At 30.0% G+C, this 20857-nt stretch overlaps 3 protein-coding genes across 3 annotated transcripts; 2 read left to right on the forward strand and 1 right to left on the reverse strand.

The window, feature by feature from the left end:
* Positions 1-1468: 1468 nt before the first annotated feature.
* On the reverse strand, positions 1469-5669 carry LOC107610020 (helicase SEN1-like). The gene is made up of 8 exons (XM_021107399.2): positions 5474-5669; positions 5209-5339; positions 4513-5106; positions 2960-4234; positions 2524-2848; positions 2168-2426; positions 1849-2085; positions 1469-1760 (listed from the first exon to the last, which is right to left on the reverse strand). The coding sequence occupies exons 2-8, from the start codon at positions 5311-5313 to the stop codon at positions 1727-1729; spliced, it is 2829 nt and encodes a 942-aa protein (XP_020963058.1). The 5' UTR covers positions 5314-5339; positions 5474-5669; the 3' UTR covers positions 1469-1726.
* A 5791-nt stretch (positions 5670-11460) lies between these two features.
* LOC107606814 (helicase SEN1-like) lies at positions 11461-16895 on the forward strand. Its single transcript, XM_016308830.3, has 7 exons — positions 11461-11656; positions 12141-12695; positions 12907-14154; positions 14543-14867; positions 15436-15694; positions 15986-16219; positions 16543-16895. Exons 1-7 carry the CDS (start codon positions 11543-11545, stop codon positions 16580-16582), a joined length of 2775 nt encoding a protein of 924 aa, XP_016164316.2. The 5' UTR covers positions 11461-11542; the 3' UTR covers positions 16583-16895.
* A 1906-nt stretch (positions 16896-18801) lies between these two features.
* LOC148550479 (serine/threonine-protein phosphatase 7 long form homolog) lies at positions 18802-19502 on the forward strand. Its single transcript, XM_088494510.1, has 2 exons — positions 18802-19272; positions 19314-19502. Exons 1-2 carry the CDS (start codon positions 18802-18804, stop codon positions 19500-19502), a joined length of 660 nt encoding a protein of 219 aa, XP_088350636.1.
* The last annotated feature ends 1355 nt before the right edge of the window (positions 19503-20857 follow it).

Raw genomic sequence — 20857 nt, forward strand, 5'->3', positions numbered from 1 at the left:
ATAGTCACTAATAATTTAGAAATTAAAGAAAAAATATTTTTATCATATTTTTACGTAAATCACTAGAATATTACAAACTTTTATAGTACTCATAACATCTTTTAAGCCATTTTTTAAAATTATTTTGTATAAAATAAAATATATTTTTTAATTATTTTGTATGGAATAAAATATTTTCTTTCATTTCTAAATTATTATTGACTATGTAGAATATTTTATTTAAAATTTGAGTACATGCATGTATTTACCTAAGTTATTATAACATTACAAATTTTTATAGTACTCCTAACATTTTTTAAGCCATTTTTTTTAAATTGTTTTGCATAGGATAAAATATTTTTTGTAGTATAATTTAAAAAAATTTATTAAAAAAATTATTAAAAAATATTCATGAGCTATTAAAAATGGACAGAAAAGTATTGTACGAAATTCGAATTGATAGCTCATTAATATTTTAAAGAAGTCTCATAATTAAATATTTTGTTAGCTTTTTTTAACGTATGAAATAAAATATATATTTTTTTAATTTTTAAATTATTAATTTTTTTAATAAATTTTTTAATAAATTTTTTTTAATAAATTATTAATTTTTTAACAGCATAATTCGAATTATACCATGAATTACTGTGTGTGTAATTCAAACAAAGTTGGTTCAAATTAGTATGTTCGAACTAACTTGGTTCGAATTAGTGTATGCATGTGTTTGTGTATAAACGTACATTGGTGGATTCATGAAGCAGTTTTCGTTTTGGCTTATTCACGTAAATTATTTTCTTCCTAGGCTTATTTCTGTTTTTTGCCCTAATTTATTTATAAATTATTTTTAATTTAAATTCTCATATTTTAAGTTTTTTTTAATTAAGTTGTTAAACTGGCTCTAAATTAAATTTAACTAATATTTTGTATTCCAAAAGGAACGTAGTAAAATGACATAAAAATAATTTTATTATTATTTTAATGAGTCAGACAATAATGGAAGATAGTAGTAGTAAAATTCTGTGTTCTTGGCTTCATCCGGTTACGTTGTCTCCGCAGATTGTCCTCCAAGGCAGAGATTATATCAAGAGTCAACCTTTGACTAAATTAATGTGGCTTGCTCACTACTCTCCACAGAGCAAAACTTATAACGTCGCTCATGTTTAATTATATTTTGCTATTGCAAATAGAAATTCTTTAAAAAGATAACCAAGGTTTCGACTTTCGGTAAATATCTAGGGCCGAAAATGTTTTTTGTTTTTTTATTACAAAGTGATTTGTAGTTATTTATGTTAATACTGCTGAATAGTGTTTCTTTTTTCTTATGTTTAACATTGATATAATATGTTTCTATTTGAACATAACAATACTTTCAGTAATTAGGGTCTATTATGGACACCTAATTTTACTCAAGTAGGTATCTCTTTTATGTAGATAAATTAAAATAAGTGAATTACATACCCAATTATCCAAAGGAAGACAAACATGAAACATGTTAAAAATAACATTAAAAGTTAATACTAAGTTTCTTATAATCACTTAACACAAACACAGGTTTCTTGGCACCAAAAAACACAGGTTTATAGTTTATATGTAAACCACACCAATTGATACGATTAATAAGTTCAGAAGTATTAAATATACAAACTCAAAAGAAGCTAAACTCCTTTGATATTTCTTTGTGCAAAGATTTAAATTTAACATCTAATAAACTTCTTAATGATGTTCAACAGGTCCATCATAAGCCGAATTAACACTTCCTTGGCCTGTTCCTTGAAGATTTTCTGAAAATTTATACAGAAATATTAGATCCTCAAAGTGGAAAATCAAACAAAAATGTACACAAATTAAGCTAAGCAACAAATATTTTACCTTGAATATGAACCACCAAAATCTGTCTTACTTCCTAGGCTTAGTTTCTTAAATGTTGATGCAGATTCTTCAAGAAGTTCAATCTCAAACAATGCATCCTCAATTACTTGACCCAATTTCTTGTCTTCACTAGCATTGTGAAAACAATCTCTTTTCTTAGCATCAAGAACCAGTTTTCTCCATATAGAGTCACTATTAAACAATGTTGAACCATTTCCAACAATCCAAAGGCAATATCTACAAAAATCAAACAATAAATTTTAATCACCTTATGCATATTCTCATTTATAAATTAAGGTGGTAGTTTAGTTTAACATACCTAGCTCTTGTCAATGCCACATTTGTTCTTTGTCTGTTGGAAAGAAAACCAACTTTTCCAGCACCATTTGCTCTAACTGTTGATATTATGATAATATCTTCTTCCCCGCCTTGAAAGCCATCGACGGAACGAACACTTAAACTGAAATCAGGATCAGAAACCGAAGTGTAATTCTTGACTTTCTCTTGAATTTCATAAACTTGAGCATTGTAAGGAGATATGACTCCTATGCTAGTTTTCTTCTTTGTCCTCACAAACTCTGCCAAAAAAACAGTGTTGCACTATTAAGAACACATAAAAATTATATTGACATAGTTAATGAGACAAGACAAGAAAAGGCGAGAGAATTTGGCAACCTTTGTGGAGGTTTCCAACAATCTCACAAATAACTGCAGCTTCAACAGTGTTTTTTGTACTATGTCCAAGACCAATTTGTTCTCTTCCTTTAGCTACATTTATGAATGCATAAGAACCATAGATATCTCCTTCAAGGAATTTTTTGTTATAGCTTAAATTACTCAAAATTGGAGCATCAGAAAGCTTTCCTTCATAGAACTCTTCACTTGGAAATAAGCTAATTGAAGGACTCATCCTATACTGAACATTCAGCATATGCTTCTCATTTCCTAAGATTACCAACCTCTCAAATAAGCTTCTTCCAAATTCTGTCTTCTCAGCAATCTATAAGATGTTGATCAATTTAAAAAACATTACACATAAAAATGATCAAGATTCAATAAACAACAATTAAGATCACTAAAGTACTAACTATTTAGAAACAATGCTCAGTACCTTGCTTTTTACCAAGGCTGGAAGTTGTTTCTCATCGCCAATTAACACACAATGCCTAAGACCTGGGAGCTGTAATGGTACGGTTGACTCGCATTCTTTAAGCTGTGCAGCTTCATCAACTACCAGAAATTTAAGCTGTGCCATTCCTTCTGTGAACAACTTTACAGAACTTGATGCTGTACAGAAAATCAGACAAGCATTTGACAAGCATAATTTCTCGATTCCATGCTTGTCATTAGTGACCGGAATGAAAACGGATTGAGAAAGTGTAGTTAGTATTCCAACACATAATTCTCTTTCCAGGCTTGGCCACCCCAAGTAGTCAATAATTTCTTTTTCCTCATTTTCTACTTCTTCTTCATCATCATCCCTATAATTCAGAGTTCTCCTGTACATAACATGATTCAAGGAACTTTCAAGGGATCTAAGCAAATCTAAAGCTCTAGTCATCCTCCTCACATCACTGATCTGAATAAAACATGTTGGCATGTGTGTGTATAAAGTCTGCATACAGAATTCAAGTTTTCCTTTCAGTTCCCTGAAATTCTTCTTCACAAATTGATCAAATGTCATTATACTTTCAATGAGAGAATGATACTTATCTGCAATGTCACTGTATTTCATGTTCACAAATTCCTTCAATGTTTTAGAATCACCAAAGAGCAAGTTCCTTCTATACTGGATTTCAACAGTGCTGTTTTCTTTCTGCACAAAATCTTCGAATGGCATTAGGCCCTTCTCTTTCTGATACAATTTATATAGCTTCTTAGGTTCCTTGATCAGTTGAATCATTGATTCAACGCTATGTTTCCATCCACTTAGTGGAGCAAAACACTTAACAAGATTATTCACACGATTTTCGAGAAAGATATCTTTAAGGCCAACATAAGTGTCAACCTTCATTCTAGAACTATTGCCAAATAGGACTATGTCTCCAAAACCATATGATTCATGCTCAAGTGAATCCTTGACAAGGCTATGCAGCCGCGACGCAACAGCCATCACTGCTGTGTTGGTTGGAGCACATGTCAATGTCCTGACTCTAAGCTTCAAAAGGGAAAATAAGATACAAGCCACAGTCTTGGTTTTCCCAGTCCCAGGAGGTCCCCATATAAGGTTCATGGTGCTGTTATGTTGACATTTTGTCAAGCTTACACAGCTTGAAACTGCATCTTCTTGTGATTCATTGAGATTCTGAGACTGAATCATATTTCTTATGCTTGAAGTGCCAATAACATTTAGTCCTGAGGGACATATTTGACATTTTCTTCCAATCTAAGAACAATAAAGAAAACATGTAACATGTTATTACCTCTGTTTTGAGAAATTAAGGGAATGAAGAACTTAGAAGCATTCAGATTATGATAATTTTAAACAGTCCAAATCATGCACTAGATTTATGTAATGTATTTACACCTAGTGACTCATTTGCATAAATTTATATTTACAAAGTAATTTACCATCAAACCAAAGTTAAAAAATGATATACAGTAAACTACATAACCTAAATTCACAACCTCAATATATAGAATATAGTTTTTTTTCCCCCTTACCATCATGTCAGGTCTTAGCACCTTTTCAATAATGCTCATATCTGCATCCTCTAGCTGTGAATTCAATGCCTTCCATATCCTAACATTTGTTAGAATGTTCATAAGATACACAGCATAAAGCTTCTTAACACCACCACTTCTGTCATATTCATTCATAGTGTCCATGTACTTGGAGGACAAAATTGGAATTGCATTGTCATATGCATGTTTTGGCCTAACAACATAACCAATATGGTAGAATTTTTTGGGGCTGTTGTTTAAATCATCTATGCATTTTGGTCTAACAGGAGTAAATGCAATAACATCTCCTAACATAGGCTCATATGATTTTCCAATTTCACCACCTTCTTCCACATCATCTTTATCCACATCATCACTATCACTAGTGTTCACCAATGTTAAGAGATGGAACAAATTCTTAGGAGGTTTGAAGAACTCTTTGTCCATTTCGACAGCCTCGATTTCGCAGAATCGAGCTCTAGAGACTCCTTTCAATCCTGAACACATGTCACTGCGTGTCTCTTCAATCAATGAAGGAATGAATGAGTTCATGTATTCTTTCACAGAATTGAATGTCTCTGGAATCTTAACAACCTGTTAAAAACACTGTTTCTTAAATTCATTTCTTAGCTTCACCAACATGGAAACAAAAACAAAATATTTATAAAAAAAGAAGAGAGAAAAGACTAAAATAACCTTGTGCTTGTAAAGATTATCATTCAGAACATCTCTTAGAGTCCAAGAAAAGACAATATCCAACAAACTGGATTCATCATCATGATCCTCCCTAGTATTTGACATCCTTTGCTAATTGATGAAGATCAAATCTGAATGAATTTCAAATAATAGCAAGAAACCATTAATATTCTCTGATAGATATAGTGAAACTATTCATCACTTGTATATGTTAATGTTAATGTTAAATATACACTTTATGGAAGTGAGAATGAAGAATACTTACTAAAATGAATCTGGCTGCCGTTGATGAATGTAAAAGAAAAACTACTTCAAGTGCTTAGTTGAAAATTAAACGTTCTTAGAATAAATATATATATATAGACAGTGAGAGAGAGACTTCATGCAATCAAGGCCAGGAAGAGAAATCAAAGGATCAACTTAAAAGTTAAGTGAAATTAGTAGTAATTAAAACACTACTTGGGAAATTAAACGGGGGAATGCTTTATTTATTTACGAGGCCTACCTAATTATTGGACTATTTTCTTGAAAAATGTTAATTACTTAATACTACAAATAGTAAAAATAATATTAAAATCAGCTACAAATATTAAAAAAAATATTTGTATGCTAAAATCAGCTATAAGTTCAGCTGTTATGTATTTATGTATATTTTATATTTTAATTTAAATTTTATACTAAGAAGGATGTTAGATGATCAGTGAATTTATTATTTTTGACAGTAATAAGTTAATAATATTTAAAAATATATTATTGAATTGTTAGACTAAAAATATTACACTGATAACTAAAAGTACTAACAAAAAATAATAAATTCTACTTGTATTTGAGTTTTTTTTTTCTTATATTAGCAGTTATTTTTTGTAATTGATTTTTGTGTATACCTAATTCGGTTTATTATTACAATTGTTTTCATTTATAATTTATAATAATAGTTTAATTTATAATTTATAATTATTTTTTTAAATTAGAAATGGAACTCAAATATGAGACCTCTAGATAAAGATAGTAAGACTATGCTATTTAAGTTATAGCTGATTGGTTTTATAATTATTATTTTTGTTATAGTTTAATTTATAATTTGTATTTTATATTATTATTAATTTATTTTTATTGTTGTTGCTTTATAATATAATCGTGAACATTATTCTTCTCTCCGTGTTTATTTTTATTTTTATAATATATATTCCTCAAGACAAAATAACAAAACATGAAGCTAAAAAAATCTAATACAAAATCGTCCGTTTATTATATATATATATATATATATATATATATATATATATATATTTTATTGGTTATCAGTGGCTAAGAGAAGGGGGTTGAATCTTAGCCCATTTTTATTTTTGCTTGATAATACTTGTTGGCTTTTGAAACCATTTCTGGAAACTTTCTGTCTTTTTATCTCGTAACTAGCCACGAGACTTTTTCTTTTGTCTCGTCCCTAGCCACGAGACTTTTCTTTTTGTCTTGTCAGTCAGCACGAGATATTTTCAGTTTTATCTCCTGGTAGCAGAAGCAGAAATGGAGTAGAAGAAAGAGAGAATTACACCAAGATATATCTTGGTTCAGCTGCTAAGTGTAAGGCAGCCTACATCCAGTCTCCATCACAATAATGATGGAATTTCACTATAATCATTTTTAATTACAAACTGTAAAGTGCTAACCCAACTTACAAGGGAATTCCCACAGAATCATGAAACACAACACATATGTACAAAGGAACTCTAAGGATATCTATGGCTTTTTTCTTTTAATTTTACACTCTCTGTCTTTTTTCGCTCTATGGCTTTTTCATACAAACCTCACTGTTTGCCTTTTTTCATGAGACTCAAGACATGACAAAATTAAACAGAAAATTACAAAATGAAGAACATTGAAGGAGAAGAAATTCTGTCAGCTTGAAAAGCTATGAGAACTTTATGCCTTGTACTCTCACTCCTTGAATCAACCCTAAGTGTTCACCTATACTTATAGGGAGAAGTCTCCAAGGTTGAAACCAAACAAACCAAGCCAATCTTCTTCTTCTTCAAGTCATAACCGGTTCGGTCAGAGAGAGAGAAGAGATAACTCATACAAAACCCAACATGAAATTACCTCTAGTCCTTCCTTGGTCACCACTCTTCATCAATCCGAGCCCTTCATCTCTTCCTTGCTCTCCAAGATGAACTTCTGGCCCTTGATGCTTCATGATGATGATAGCTTCATCTACTCCAATCTCTGCCTCTTCCATCACGTAACCACTCTAGCTACTTCCTGTGATGGTTGATCAGAATCAGAGACAAGCCATCCTCCAAAGATCTTCTCCTAGCTGGCCGAGATCTTCTTCTTGTTTTTGGGTATGAGGAGCTCGAGATTACCTCACCAAATCTTACCATTTTTAGTGAGAATCTCAACCACTACATACTTTTTGTTTACTTTTTCTTGCCATCATTTTGATGGTCTTGATGCATGTAGTTCATTCTTTTTTTTGGTAGCTCAACTTAGCTTCCATAGTTTCCTGTGATATGACCGAAAGAGAAGAAGAGAGTTGAGAAAGAGGAAAGAGAAATTTGAACATTAACTAATGGAATATGACAAAGCAAATTAAATGTCCACTTTCCTTTTACTGAGCAACGTGTAGCTTAATAATATCCATCAAATCAATGACCAACTCTCTCTCATGTTTCCAATGCATGTATTAACTTCATTTTAATAAAATTTGAATTCCATTAGAAATGGATTCCGTTGGAAGCTAGAAGCAATACATTTGCTTTCTCTCAAACTTGGTTTCGGACCAAGTGTTGGATTATGTAGCAACAATTATTAACTTGGGCTTGTAGTAATAAGAGTTCAATTTGGCCCAAGTAAAGTAACCATAAATTAAACTAAGTGGATCAAAGGATTTTTTGTATCAATGCTGAATGTTAACTTTAATTTGGACTTATGATAATGTTTGAATTCTAGCTCAAATAATCACAAATTACTTCAGCTATACAATATAAAAAACATTAAACAAGACTGAATGGTTTTAAGCATATTGGGCTGGTAATAATTCTTTTTCTGTTCGGCCCAATAAGAAAACCTACATCACAAAATTATTAATTAACATATGTTAAATGAAAATCAAATTAATAATTTTGTAATTAATATAATTAATAATGTTTAATCATCACAAATATTAATTTAGAGTTTTCCAAACTCATCATATATATATATTAACTAAATAATTAAACCTACAATAGATAAATAATTCAATTTATATATATATATATATATAGTAATATAATAAAATTTTAGATTTAGCTAATATATTGTGTAAATGTATATGTTAAACATACCAACTAAAAAAATTACATAAAAATTAGTTTTCAATAAATTTACTAAAATAAAAGTTTTAAATTTTTTATTAATATTAACATATGCACTAAGACATAATTCGTATTGATTTTTAGTGTATATATTATATTATTATTGATAATTATTCATATTGCAAAAGCTCACATCCTACATTCCTACTTCCTAGTCGGACCTTCTTTCCTAAGGCATCTCTTCTCCTTATATAAGTATTTATTTAGAAAAAAAAAATAAAAAGTAATATTTTTCAATCTATATTTAGTCAACTTTATTAGTTTTTTAGATTGTATTTTCAATGTTATTAAATTAAAAAGTAATGCTAGTTAACTACTTTTTTCGATCAAAATCAACAAACTTTTTTACAATTATTTCTTTCATCTTAAATTTTATATTTTAAATTATAAACATGTAATTTTAAATTTTAAATTATAAATATAAAATCTAATATTAATTAATATTGGTTAATTAAAATTTGATTTTTTATATTTTTAAATTAAATTATAGAGGTGAATTGTCATTTTTATTCCATATTTTACTTTTGAATTTAAAGTTTAAAAGTGTCCTATGTTGCAGAAAGAGAAAAAGAAAAAAAAAAATCCCTTTCACTATTTTTATTTTTTAGTCATCTGCTTACCCTTTAAGTTTCTTTGCTTTCTCTCTCTGTCTTTGAACCACATTCATATTCCCACCAATTAAAGAAACTCAACAACAGTGCATGAGAAAGAGACCACCCTAAATAACTTGCAATTGACTTGGCGTCAACCTTTGCTACTTTTTCATCTTTGGGTTAGGAGTGTGAACAATGCATTTCACTACATGTAAATAACCAATACCATTTCATAATTTTTTATCAGAAAAAACCTTAAAACCAACGGTTTTTAACGATTTGAGTCAACATTTATTCGGTACAAATATTAAATTATTCTTAATAAATAAATTTTACTAATTCATATATAAATTTATAGATAGAGGCATAATTATTAAAACCAAATCTAATTAATCGGTTCGACTGAAAAATTCTTCTATATCAATTCGATTCGATGTTTAGACCATATAAAATAAAGATTTGATATAGATGGTCAAATTTTTTTCCTTAATAAAAGAGATGTCATTCACAGCCACCATATTATCATTTTTTTAGTTAATATATATACAAATTATAATACATATAGATAACTTTTATCAAATAGTTTACTTCTATTTAATTTATCTTAATTTTACTTATAAACTCATTTATTTTTAAATTAATTATATTTTTATTTAACAATAATTATAAATTCACTTATTTTTTTATAATTATATAATATCTATTAATATTATTTTTCAATAAATACTTGTAGTATATAATAATATAATAGTATAATAGATATAAACTAATTAATAAATTATTGAAATTTAAAAATAATAGTTATTTTGATATAAAATCAAAATGAAAATATTTATGATAGAGTAAAATTAACAAAATATTTATTATTTATGTTCTATATTGTTTTAGAATAGCTAGATATTCTTAAAATGTTAGTAAAAATATGTATTTTAAATTTTAATTTTAAATTTTTTATTATTTTTAATTTACATAAGATTGGGTCAACCGATTCAATTAGTGATCCATCAGTTAAATCAGTGACTTATAGGGCCGTCAAAATGGGTTAAACCCATCGGGTCAGTCCATTTACCCGTTTAAATGGGCGGGCTTTGCCTCTAAAATTAAGCCCATTTAAATTTCGGGCTAAACAGACTGAACCCGATTAACCCGAAAAAAATAACGGCTTAAACAGGCTAGCCCGCGGGCTAAACGGGTGGCCCGTTTAATTTTTTTTTACATTTTAAAAAAAAAAGTAGCATGTTTAGCTAATATTTCTCCCGACTCGACCCGAAAATCCGACCCATCAACAAAAAAAATATTATTTTTAATGGTTTTTGACCTAAAAGTGATATTTTTTGTCAAAATATTTTTCAAAAAATAAAATAAAATGATAAACGGGTTGGCTCGTTTAACCCATTAGACTGACCATAAACGGTCCGGACTAGAAAATTCTAGCCTGCGAATAAAACGGGCTTAAACGGGCTAGCCTGTTTAACCCACGGGCTTAATGGGTCGGGCCTAAATGGGCCGGACTAGCCCGTTTGACAGCCCTAATGACTTAATAACTTAGTAGTCTGACAGATTTGATCATTGGTGACAACTTGAATGGAAGTACAAGTTGTGTTAATTTTGTTGAGTTTGAGAAATAATTTAATTATTAATAATGACCAAAATATGTTTTTAGTTGGATTTAAAAGTCCAAAAATTTTTAAGAGTAAAATTATAAAAATAAATTTATTTAAAATAAAAATAATGTGATTAAGTTTAATTTACTTAGATGTGGTTAAAAAATAATTAAATAATTATATACCATAAAAATTTGATTCTATTGAAGGATAAAATTAAAATTTATTTTTATGTATCATATTTGTACCCAATGTTTTCGTCCTATTTTAAGTCTCTAACGTTTTAAAATCGTCTCAATTTTGCCCCGTCGTTAATTCTGTTAACAGATCCTAACGGCAGGACAACATTGAGCCAATTTTAAAATGTTAGGAACTTAAATAAAATGATTTAAATATTAAGGACAATTTTAAAATTTATCCCAAAATATAAAACAAAAACGATACTTTATTTTTTTTTATGTATAAACTATAGTAAAAAATAAATAGAAATTATGTACTTTATACGTGCAAATCTTTGTAAACATAGTGTAAACTAATCAATTGCCGATGAAAGTTTCATTTAGGGTTACCTTTTTGTTCCTATTTAGTATTTACTGCAGCTAATTATCCTTCACTGCTTCTATTTACTAATGTGGGTTGAAGTTTTTTATTGTGGACGGTTCAGTTTCCTTCAGTTATAGTGACTGGCTTACTGCTATATACGTCAACAAAATAAAGAGAAAATTTGTGACTCATATTCTTTATTTGTGTCATTTAGAATTCAGAGAGAAAAAAACAAGGATCAAGGATGGAGGAGACTTCAACAAGCACACAGAAAAATGATAAGCATCAAAGCTTGTTGGATATTATGTTCTCATGGACTCTCCATGATGTTCTCAACCACAAGCTCTACAAAGACAAGGTCTTTTTTATTATTATTGTGTTATATTCAATATTCTTTAACCTTTGATATTCTTACATTATTCTTTTTATTTATCTAGTAAGTTCTCTGTTTTTGTTCTGTTTTTAAATTTTTAACAGAGTGAGGAAACAAAATGTAGAATTGAAAGAGTGCTGTTCTTCATAAGTACAAAGTTGCTCGTGTATTTTTAATCACAAATTTGCAAACTAAATTGTATTCTTAATTTCAACTTCTCTTCAAAAAAGATTAATACAAACATTGTTTTTCTGCTTTAAGAATGTACAAAACACTGTGACACCCTTCTTTATTAGTGAGGTAAGTAGATAATGAAATTTCTTAGCAAGATGGGAAGCACTATAACTTTGTAATATAATAGTTATAGTTATATATTATGCCTCAAATGATGTTAATTTTATTATCTATTTTGGTTGCACTTTCTATACCATTTTTGATCTTCTAGGAGATACAATGTTTTTCTTCACAGGTTCAGAAGATTCCACTCTCATTCTCCTCAACAAAAGAGTACTTGAACTCATTTATTTTCCCACTGATTGAGGAAACTCACAGTGATCTGTGCTCAGGAATAGAAGGTGTTTCTCAAGCTCCATTTTGTGAGGTCATGACAATTCAAAGGTCCAAGGACTTCAAACCTCCCAAGGCCTTGTTCTATAAAATGAGAGTAAAGAAGGTCACTGAAGAAGTTCAAAATGTTGGAAAATATGAACCTGAATTTGGAGACATTGTTGCTTTCACAGATGTTAGACCAAAAGGGATATATGACTTGAACAGGCCTAAAATGCAATACCATATTGCTTTTATTTGTGGATCAGAAGATGAATTTACTGATGAGATTGAAGTACTTTCATCTAAATGCTTGGATATGGATTTTGAATTTTCCGGGAATATTAACGAAACACAAAAGCTCTATGTTGTATATTTGTTGAACATGACCACAAATATTCGCATTTGGCGAGCACTGAATGTTGGTGAAAAGATGAACATTATTGAAAAAGTTCTGCAGCATGAGCCTAATTCAAATGTAAGCTAAGTGTTATTTGAAAAGCATAATTGAGGCTAGTTGCAAACTTTTTTGTACCAATAACTAATTGAACACCGATGGAAACATTTTCTACATGAGATTCATATTATAGATGTTCATGCATTGTTCTCTGATTTTGATATGCTGCTACTTTTGTTGAATATATTTGATTTCTTATTTTTAATTCCAATGGTTATACCATATTTTACAGATTGAAGAAGTCTGTCAGATTTGCTGTTCTGGAGAAAGCATGACTCAGTCTCCAGCTCAATCTTCAGCACAAATCATAATCCGTGCTCAGAATCTGAATGAATCTCAAAGAGATTCTGTTCTAAGCTGTGTTGCTATGAGCAAATGCCATTACAGTCATAATGTTAAACTTATATGGGGCCCCCCGGGAACCGGCAAAACAAAGACTGTTGCTTGCTTGTTATATTCATTGCTCCGGGAAAAGATCAGAACATTGACATGTGCTCCAACTAATAATGCAGTGTTGACCGTGGCGTCTCGCCTGCATAGTTTGTTTAAGCAGTCACAGAAGTTTGATACTTATGGCCTTGGTAACATTTTGCTATTTGGCAACAAAAACAGAATGAAAGTGGACAATTTTCCCGGTCTTGAAGACGTGTTTCTTGATTATAGAGTGGAAGAGCTTTTAAAGTGTTTTATGCCATTAACCGGGTGGAAACATCACTTGGAACTTATGATCAAGTTACTGAAGAACCCCAATCAACAATATAGGTGTGAACTGAATGATAAGGAGGATCTAATGTCATTGGAAGAATTTGCTAAGAAAAGTAACAGCAATGTAAAACGTGCATATTCTTCATACAAGAGAAAAGTGAAGAGTTCTAACCTTTTGACATTTGAGCAATTTGTTGAGAAGAAATTCGATGGCATTGTAGAGTCTTACAATTTGTATGTTGAAGATAAAAAGATGAGTACCTCTGGTATGACGATGGAGCAATTTGTGAAGCAAAGGTTCAGTTACATTGGAGGTAGGCTCAAGTTGTTCATGAAAGCCTTGTATACTCACCTACCAACATCTATGATTTCATTCAAAGTGGTAAAGAAAATGTTCATTGCTCTGAATTTGTTGAAATCTTTGGAAACTTCGCTGCGCAATACCAAGTTCAAACGAGACTTTCATCAATGTAAAGATGGAAAAAGCCTACAAAGCATTCTAAGTTCACTATCACGTTCAATTTCGCTTCCTTGGATCACAAGCAAACATGGCGTGTCAATGTTTTGCATTGAGAAAGCATGCTTAGTATTTTGTACTGCATCAAGTTCTTCTAAACTGCATACTCAAGAAGGGGAAAAGTTCCGGTTTGTAGTTATTGATGAAGCAGCACAGCTGAGAGAATGTGAATCAGCAATTCCATTGCAACTTCCTGGTCTTCAACATGCTGTTCTCATAGGTGATGAAAGACAGCTTCCTGCATTGGTTAAAAGCAAGGTACTTTGGATGCTCAAGCACTAAAATATAGGGAAAAAGAGTTGTTTACTTGATTACCATATATGAAATTAGGTCACAAAAATGTGAGTTTGGTTTAGATTCTGAAATCTTTTAAAGGAAACTTTCTGGTGCACAAGCATCCGTGTTAACGCAGGATCCGGGAAAGGGCACCTAAGGGGTGTAATGTACACAGCTTAACCTGATAATTATATCGGTGGTTGTTTCCATGGTTTGAACCCGTGTTTAAAATACCCTAACCAAGTAGTTTTGCTTGTTTAATCTTTTTAAATATTCTAGTAGATACTCCTTTGGTTTAGTAACTTAGTTGTTTTGAATTTTGTTTATTATTGAAGATCATTATCTAATATGTTAATTGATCAAATTTTAGATAGCTGAGAAGGCTGAATTTGGAAGAAGTTTGTTTGAGAGATTGGTATTGTTGGGAAAAGAGAGGCACATGCTTAATATTCAGTATAGGATGCATCCATCAATTAGCAAATTCCCAAGTGAAGAGTTCTATGATAAGCAACTTGCTGATGCATCCATTGTCAAATTAACAAGCTACAATAAACAATTCCTTAAAGGGAAAATGTATGGCTCCTACTCTTTCATCAACATATCAAGGGGTAAAGAGCAGTCTAATCATGATCATAGTTTGAAGAACATTGCTGAGGCTGCTGCTGTCTCAGAGATTATTCAAAGACTTAGAAAAGGTTAGTTTATCTTTCTCATCATTTGTAATTAAGCTTGAATAGTTTTTTAGTCCCTATAAAGTTTTGCCATGATATTGGTACCTCTTTTTTCTTAAAATGTGTTTAGTCTTACCATGTCATTAGAAATGATAGATATTTTAAAAAAAATAATGAGAGTCCTAACTCATCTTTTTAATTATCTTCTTAATTTCTAAATAAAAAAGTTTTAATTTTTTTTTATCTTTTTGATATTTTCGAAAAATAAGATATATATTTGAATTTTTACTCATTTAAGTATTAGGAGGATAATTAAGAGATTGGATTAATAACATTATTTTTTATCTATACCAATATTTCCTAAATTTTCTTGATTATTTATAATATCTTAATTTAATATGAAGTTTAGATGATAGGAACCAAGGAACTTACCTATAGAAAAATGAGAAACCAACACCAACCAAAACTTTTAATGGGACCAAAATAATTTTGAAACATTTAAACACACAATTATAGGGAATAAAAACATAGTTAAACCTAATATGATATATATATGATATGATATTATTTCTTTTCCCTCTCTTGTTGCCAGAATGTTTGACAAGAAGAAAGAAAGTTAGCATAGGAATCATATCTCCATACAATGGTCAAGTACATGAAATCCAGAAGACCATAAAGCAATATATTTCAGACAGTGATCCTAACTTCTCTGTGAGTGTTCGTTCTGTTGATGGTTTTCAAGGTGGTGAAGAAGACATAATTATAATATCAACTGTGAGATCCAATGGTGTTGGAAATATTGGTTTTCTTTCAAATAGACAAAGAACAAATGTGGCATTGACGAGGGCTAGGTATGCCACTAATGAAAGATAGTTGTTTTTGCTGACATGATGTTACATGATTAGATCTATGTGTAAAATTGTTTTATACTAGCAGTGTATCGAAATTAAATTGTATTATATAACTGAAAATAACCAACTTTATTAATTATGTGCATTTTGGTAATTTGAGATTTCATACACCAAAAAAAATGTACCTACATGAATCCATTATATATTGTAGATATATGTTATGATCATGCTCTAAATGGTGAGATTTAGTTCTTTTTTATTGAAAAACTTTTGGTTTGGTTTTATGCACAGATATTGCCTTTGGATATTAGGAAATGCATCAACTTTGATAAACCGTAACAATGTATGGAGGGAACTGGTTCTTGATGCTAAGGAAAGAAACTGCTTCCACAATGCTTATGAGGATGAGAAACTGGCTCAGGCCATTGAGAATTCCTTGTGGGACCTTGAACTTGATTCACTGGAGGCACCATTCAAGAAACTAAGTTTATGGGACAATTCTAATACAGCTTCTACTTCCTTTAGGTATGTGGAATCTTATAACTTGCTAACTTTATATGTATGTTCATTTGAATATAAATTAATGTATATCATTATAAGTTAGTTTTCAACATGGGCCCATATGAAATTGAATTATTACTACTTATGACTGGACAAAATTAATTAGAAACATATTTTGGTTAGTATTTTGTATTGCATTGAATTAACATATTTTTGTAAATCTTATATTGTTGTAAAAAAATGTAACAAATTAATATAAAAAACAGATTTTAGAGAACACATTGTATTTTTCGGTTGTTTATTTTATAATGGTGGATTGTAATTTTTGTGAGGTTCTCTTTGGGCAGAGCACATAAACCAAGATTGATGTATAAAATCAAAACATGAAGACATTGAATCACATGTTTATGCAATGCCATGGAACATGCCATCCCTAAAGACCTTTGTTGAGTTTTGAACTTGTGATCAAGAAGCAGAGAAGCAAATCAACCTTTTGAGTTTTTGTCATCCATGCATGCTGGCAATGGCAATACTGTAATTGTATTTTGAACATAACTTATCCTTATTACCATGCGTATTCTACCATGATTTACTAATTTTTGGTGGATTATGCTAAAGATTATTTAGAAATGCAATTTATCCTTGCATTTTTTTTTTTACTTTTTAAGGGATGAAATACAAGCTACATGTATTAAGATTATATGGCGAAATTTGGTGAATTTTATTATTAATTATTCATTGTATGAATTGTATGCTTTATACTTTAGTATCTCTATAACTCTATTCGTCATATATTTTGTTGGAATAATTTTGGACTCATTTCGCAAATAATATAAGGTATTTATTCTTATGAAATTATCTATATGTAAAAATATAAATATATGATATTAATTTTTTTCTTGGTCAGTGATATTGAAATATTGCAAGTTAGATTCATTGTTGGACTTGCATGAATACGATGAAGGTATTATGTATAAGTAATTGAAATTCACATGCAGATCTCTTTTATGTAAAATTAGTAGTTAAGAAATGATAATTTAGTCAAATTTATTAAATTATCTAACAATTTTTAATTATCAATTTTACGTAAAAAATAACTGCATCGAATTTTCCGCTTTTTAATTTTATTATGGAGAACAGATTGATGCAGGACAGCAATATGGAGAGCATACATATTTTATCGGCGTGTAGTGTTAGGTGGCTACAAATCGGACGGTGCGAGTTCTCTCAGGCAAATCGGACGGTCCAATTTCAGGGGACAGAACAGACGGTCCAAATTGTCCCTCTCCCACCACGTGTCGCATGGACGTTGCTCCCCACAACAGTGTCCTTAACTCCAGCATAACCCTTTACTGCATGCATATCCACCCTCTGAAATGAGTTTCATCTCCATCCCACCTAGTAACCATTCTCCCATCTTCTCCTTCATCTAATTCTTCTTCTTCTCCCCACAAGTGGTTGAAAAAAATTAAAATACCAAAAAAAAAATTTTAAAATGTTGATCATCCTAAACTTTATATTATAAGATATCTTAGTTATCTTGATTATGTAAGTTTATTTATTAAATTTTGTTTTATATTTTAGAATTATAATTATTATTATAAAAAATTTAATTATAGTTGTTGTTAGTAGCTCAACTTAAAAACATAATAATAATAATAATAATAATAATAATAATAATAATAATTTATTATTATTATTATTATTATTATTATTATTATTATTATTTCTATTTCGGAGTTACAATTGTTGTTGTTAGAAGTTTAATTATAATTGTTGTTGTTATTACTAGTTCAACATAGAAACAGTGAGATTATTATTATTATTATTATTATTATTATTATTATTATTAATTCAGAATTATAATTATTGTTGTTAGAAATTTAATTATAATTGTTGTTGTTAGTAGGTCAATTTAGGAACATATATCAATGACTATTATTATTATTATTATTATTATTATTATTATTATTATTATTATTAATTCATTTAGAATTATAATTATTATTATTAGAAATTTAATTTAGTTGTTGTTGTTAGTAGTTCAAATTAGAGTCATATATCAGTGACGTTGTCCTCATCGTCGTCGTTGTTGTTGATTGAAATTTAAGAATATATGTTTAAATAATAGTTAGAAATATATATATAAATATAGTTAGAGAATATTTTAATCAATATTAATGTTTGAGTTAGACTAATATGATAGATTAGTAAAAAGAATATGTTTAGAATTTTTTGTAATATTTTTAGTAAAAAATATATGTTTAAAAAATACATTTTTGGATTAATATTGTTGATTTTGATCAATAATTAGGTTTTGTAAAATATAATAATATAATGTATTTATTTTTCGATAATAATTATTTGTTTACTATTAGGTTTTTAATTGACATAAATATGCTGTTGTAAGTGAGGTTTTAATATTATAGTAGAACATTAGTTAGGTAGGAATTGAAAGTATCTATTAGTTATTATTATTAGTGGTAAGTTATAAATAATTTGTTGGATATATTAGTTGTTCTAGTTAAAAAATTATTATATTTTAGTAGTAAATTAATAATTGTTGATAGTTTGATTAATAATTTATGTTTTTGTAGAGTTTACGGATGTTGACGTGTGATTACCCTGTCCATCCGGATCAGTACGATGATAGGGTGAAGGAGCATTTACGATTTATTGCTTTTTATCATGCATCTCAGATTAGAATAGTCCAATGTCAGAAAGGACTCGTAAATGCTCTAGTCGAAAGGTGGTATCCAGACACACATACCTTTTACCTTCCGATTGGTGAATGTGCTGAAGATATGGCTATGATTCTTGGTCTTCCGACGGACGGTCTTCCAGTCACAGGAATGACTATGAGTAGTTTTGAAGCCTTAGAGGCAGAGTGTTTGCACCAATTTGAGGTTGCACCGAGAAAGTCAAACTGTAGAGGAAGCGGTATAAAACTGACGTGGCTTCGAGATCTAAAAGAACGGTTACAGTTGACTGATGAAAACAATATACAGAGGTACGTGAAGTACCACATTATGTTGTTGATCGGTACGATATTGTTTGGAGACAAGCTTGGGGCATCTGTGCACTGAAAGTTTCTGCCTTTACTTCGTAATTTTGGCAGTATCGGACAGTACAGTTGGGGACGGCTTGCCTCGCACACCTGTACAGGGCGTTATGCAGGGCATCTCGTTTTGACTGTAAGGAGATTGACAGTCCGCTAACACAGCTGCTCGTTTGGGCATGGATCCGCCTGCCATATCTAGCGCCGGTTCGTAGGAAATTTCGTAGTTTTTCGCTTGCAAACATGTAACATTATCTTACATTTACTCCGTATCTTCATATTTAGAATCCAGTTCTGTTAATGAATTAAGTCATATTAGGTGACGTAATTGGGAGCGTGGAAACCAACGCTTTAGGTATCTTACACTTGCTCACTTTAGGAAGACCTTGGATAATCTTCAGGAAGGCCAGTTATATTTTCATTAAAGAAGTATTTCGTTTAGTTTAATAACCGAAATTAAAGGTAAATAAACACTCAATACATCAATGATGATATAAATAAACTTTACATCAGGTTATTATCTCAATCTTAACGAAAAAAGAAAACATAAAAACATAAATAAATATTGATAATAAACACTAATTAATATTTAACTACATCAATAACTAACAAAAAATATTATTATCCTAAACTTAACTACATAAACACATAAACAAATGCTAATTGAATATGTTTTCACATATCACTTAACTATTTGGTCCATCAATCAATATAAATTATTACAGAATTCTAATCTGTCTTATAAATATAGGCAATTACGTACCGGCGCTTATATTTCGGAAACTCCGGAGCATGCATGGCTTTCAAATCCAACATTCGCATAAAAGATGGCTCCTCAAACGGTACTTCGTTTGCCAGTGCATTTGCCACGTCTGTCATATTTGGAGCCATAGTGCCGTCACCTTGATCTTTATCTCTATTTGGATCAACAACTTCATAATTGCTTTCGAACTCTTTCTCACTGTCACTATTGTAATCTTTCCGTACAATATTTTGGTCGGCCTCAGATTGTTCGAATTCAATGTACAGCTCGATGAACGACATTTGGGCACGACTTTCAATATACATTGAAAACATCTCTTGCATACTTGCTTCGTCGGTTATATATTTGGTTTGAAATTGAACGAATCCACCAAATACTAGTATGGGATATCTGTATAAAATACATGATATTTTCCTTGACATCGCAGAATCTATCTTCTCACAAATCACACTTTTGAGCTCTTCAAATGAGATTGTGAAGGGAATAACAACATCTAACGGATTTTCACAAATAAATTTTACTACTTCAAATGTTTGTAACAAAATCTGACCAAAATAATACACTTTTAAAAGAACTCTATCATCTATTTCTCTCACCAATCTAAACAGAAACAAAACCTCACTATCAATTTTTTTTACCTCATAGCAAAGAAGAGAGAACCAGGAGTGGAAGAAAGCAAAAGAACAAGATGAAGAAGACGGTATCTGCTGCCTTGTTTATGAGTTACACATTTTTAAATACATCTATCTGCATAAATCGGACTCAGTGAGTTGTTCCAGCTCATTCAAAAAATTATATAATAATCAATTCAGACCATCCGAATTGATTTTCGTATTATTAA

This window comes from Arachis ipaensis, chromosome B7 (genome assembly GCF_059453495.1).
Source record: "Arachis ipaensis isolate K30076 ecotype BB chromosome B7, ASM5945349v1, whole genome shotgun sequence".
Taxonomy (NCBI): Eukaryota; Viridiplantae; Streptophyta; class Magnoliopsida; order Fabales; family Fabaceae; genus Arachis; species Arachis ipaensis.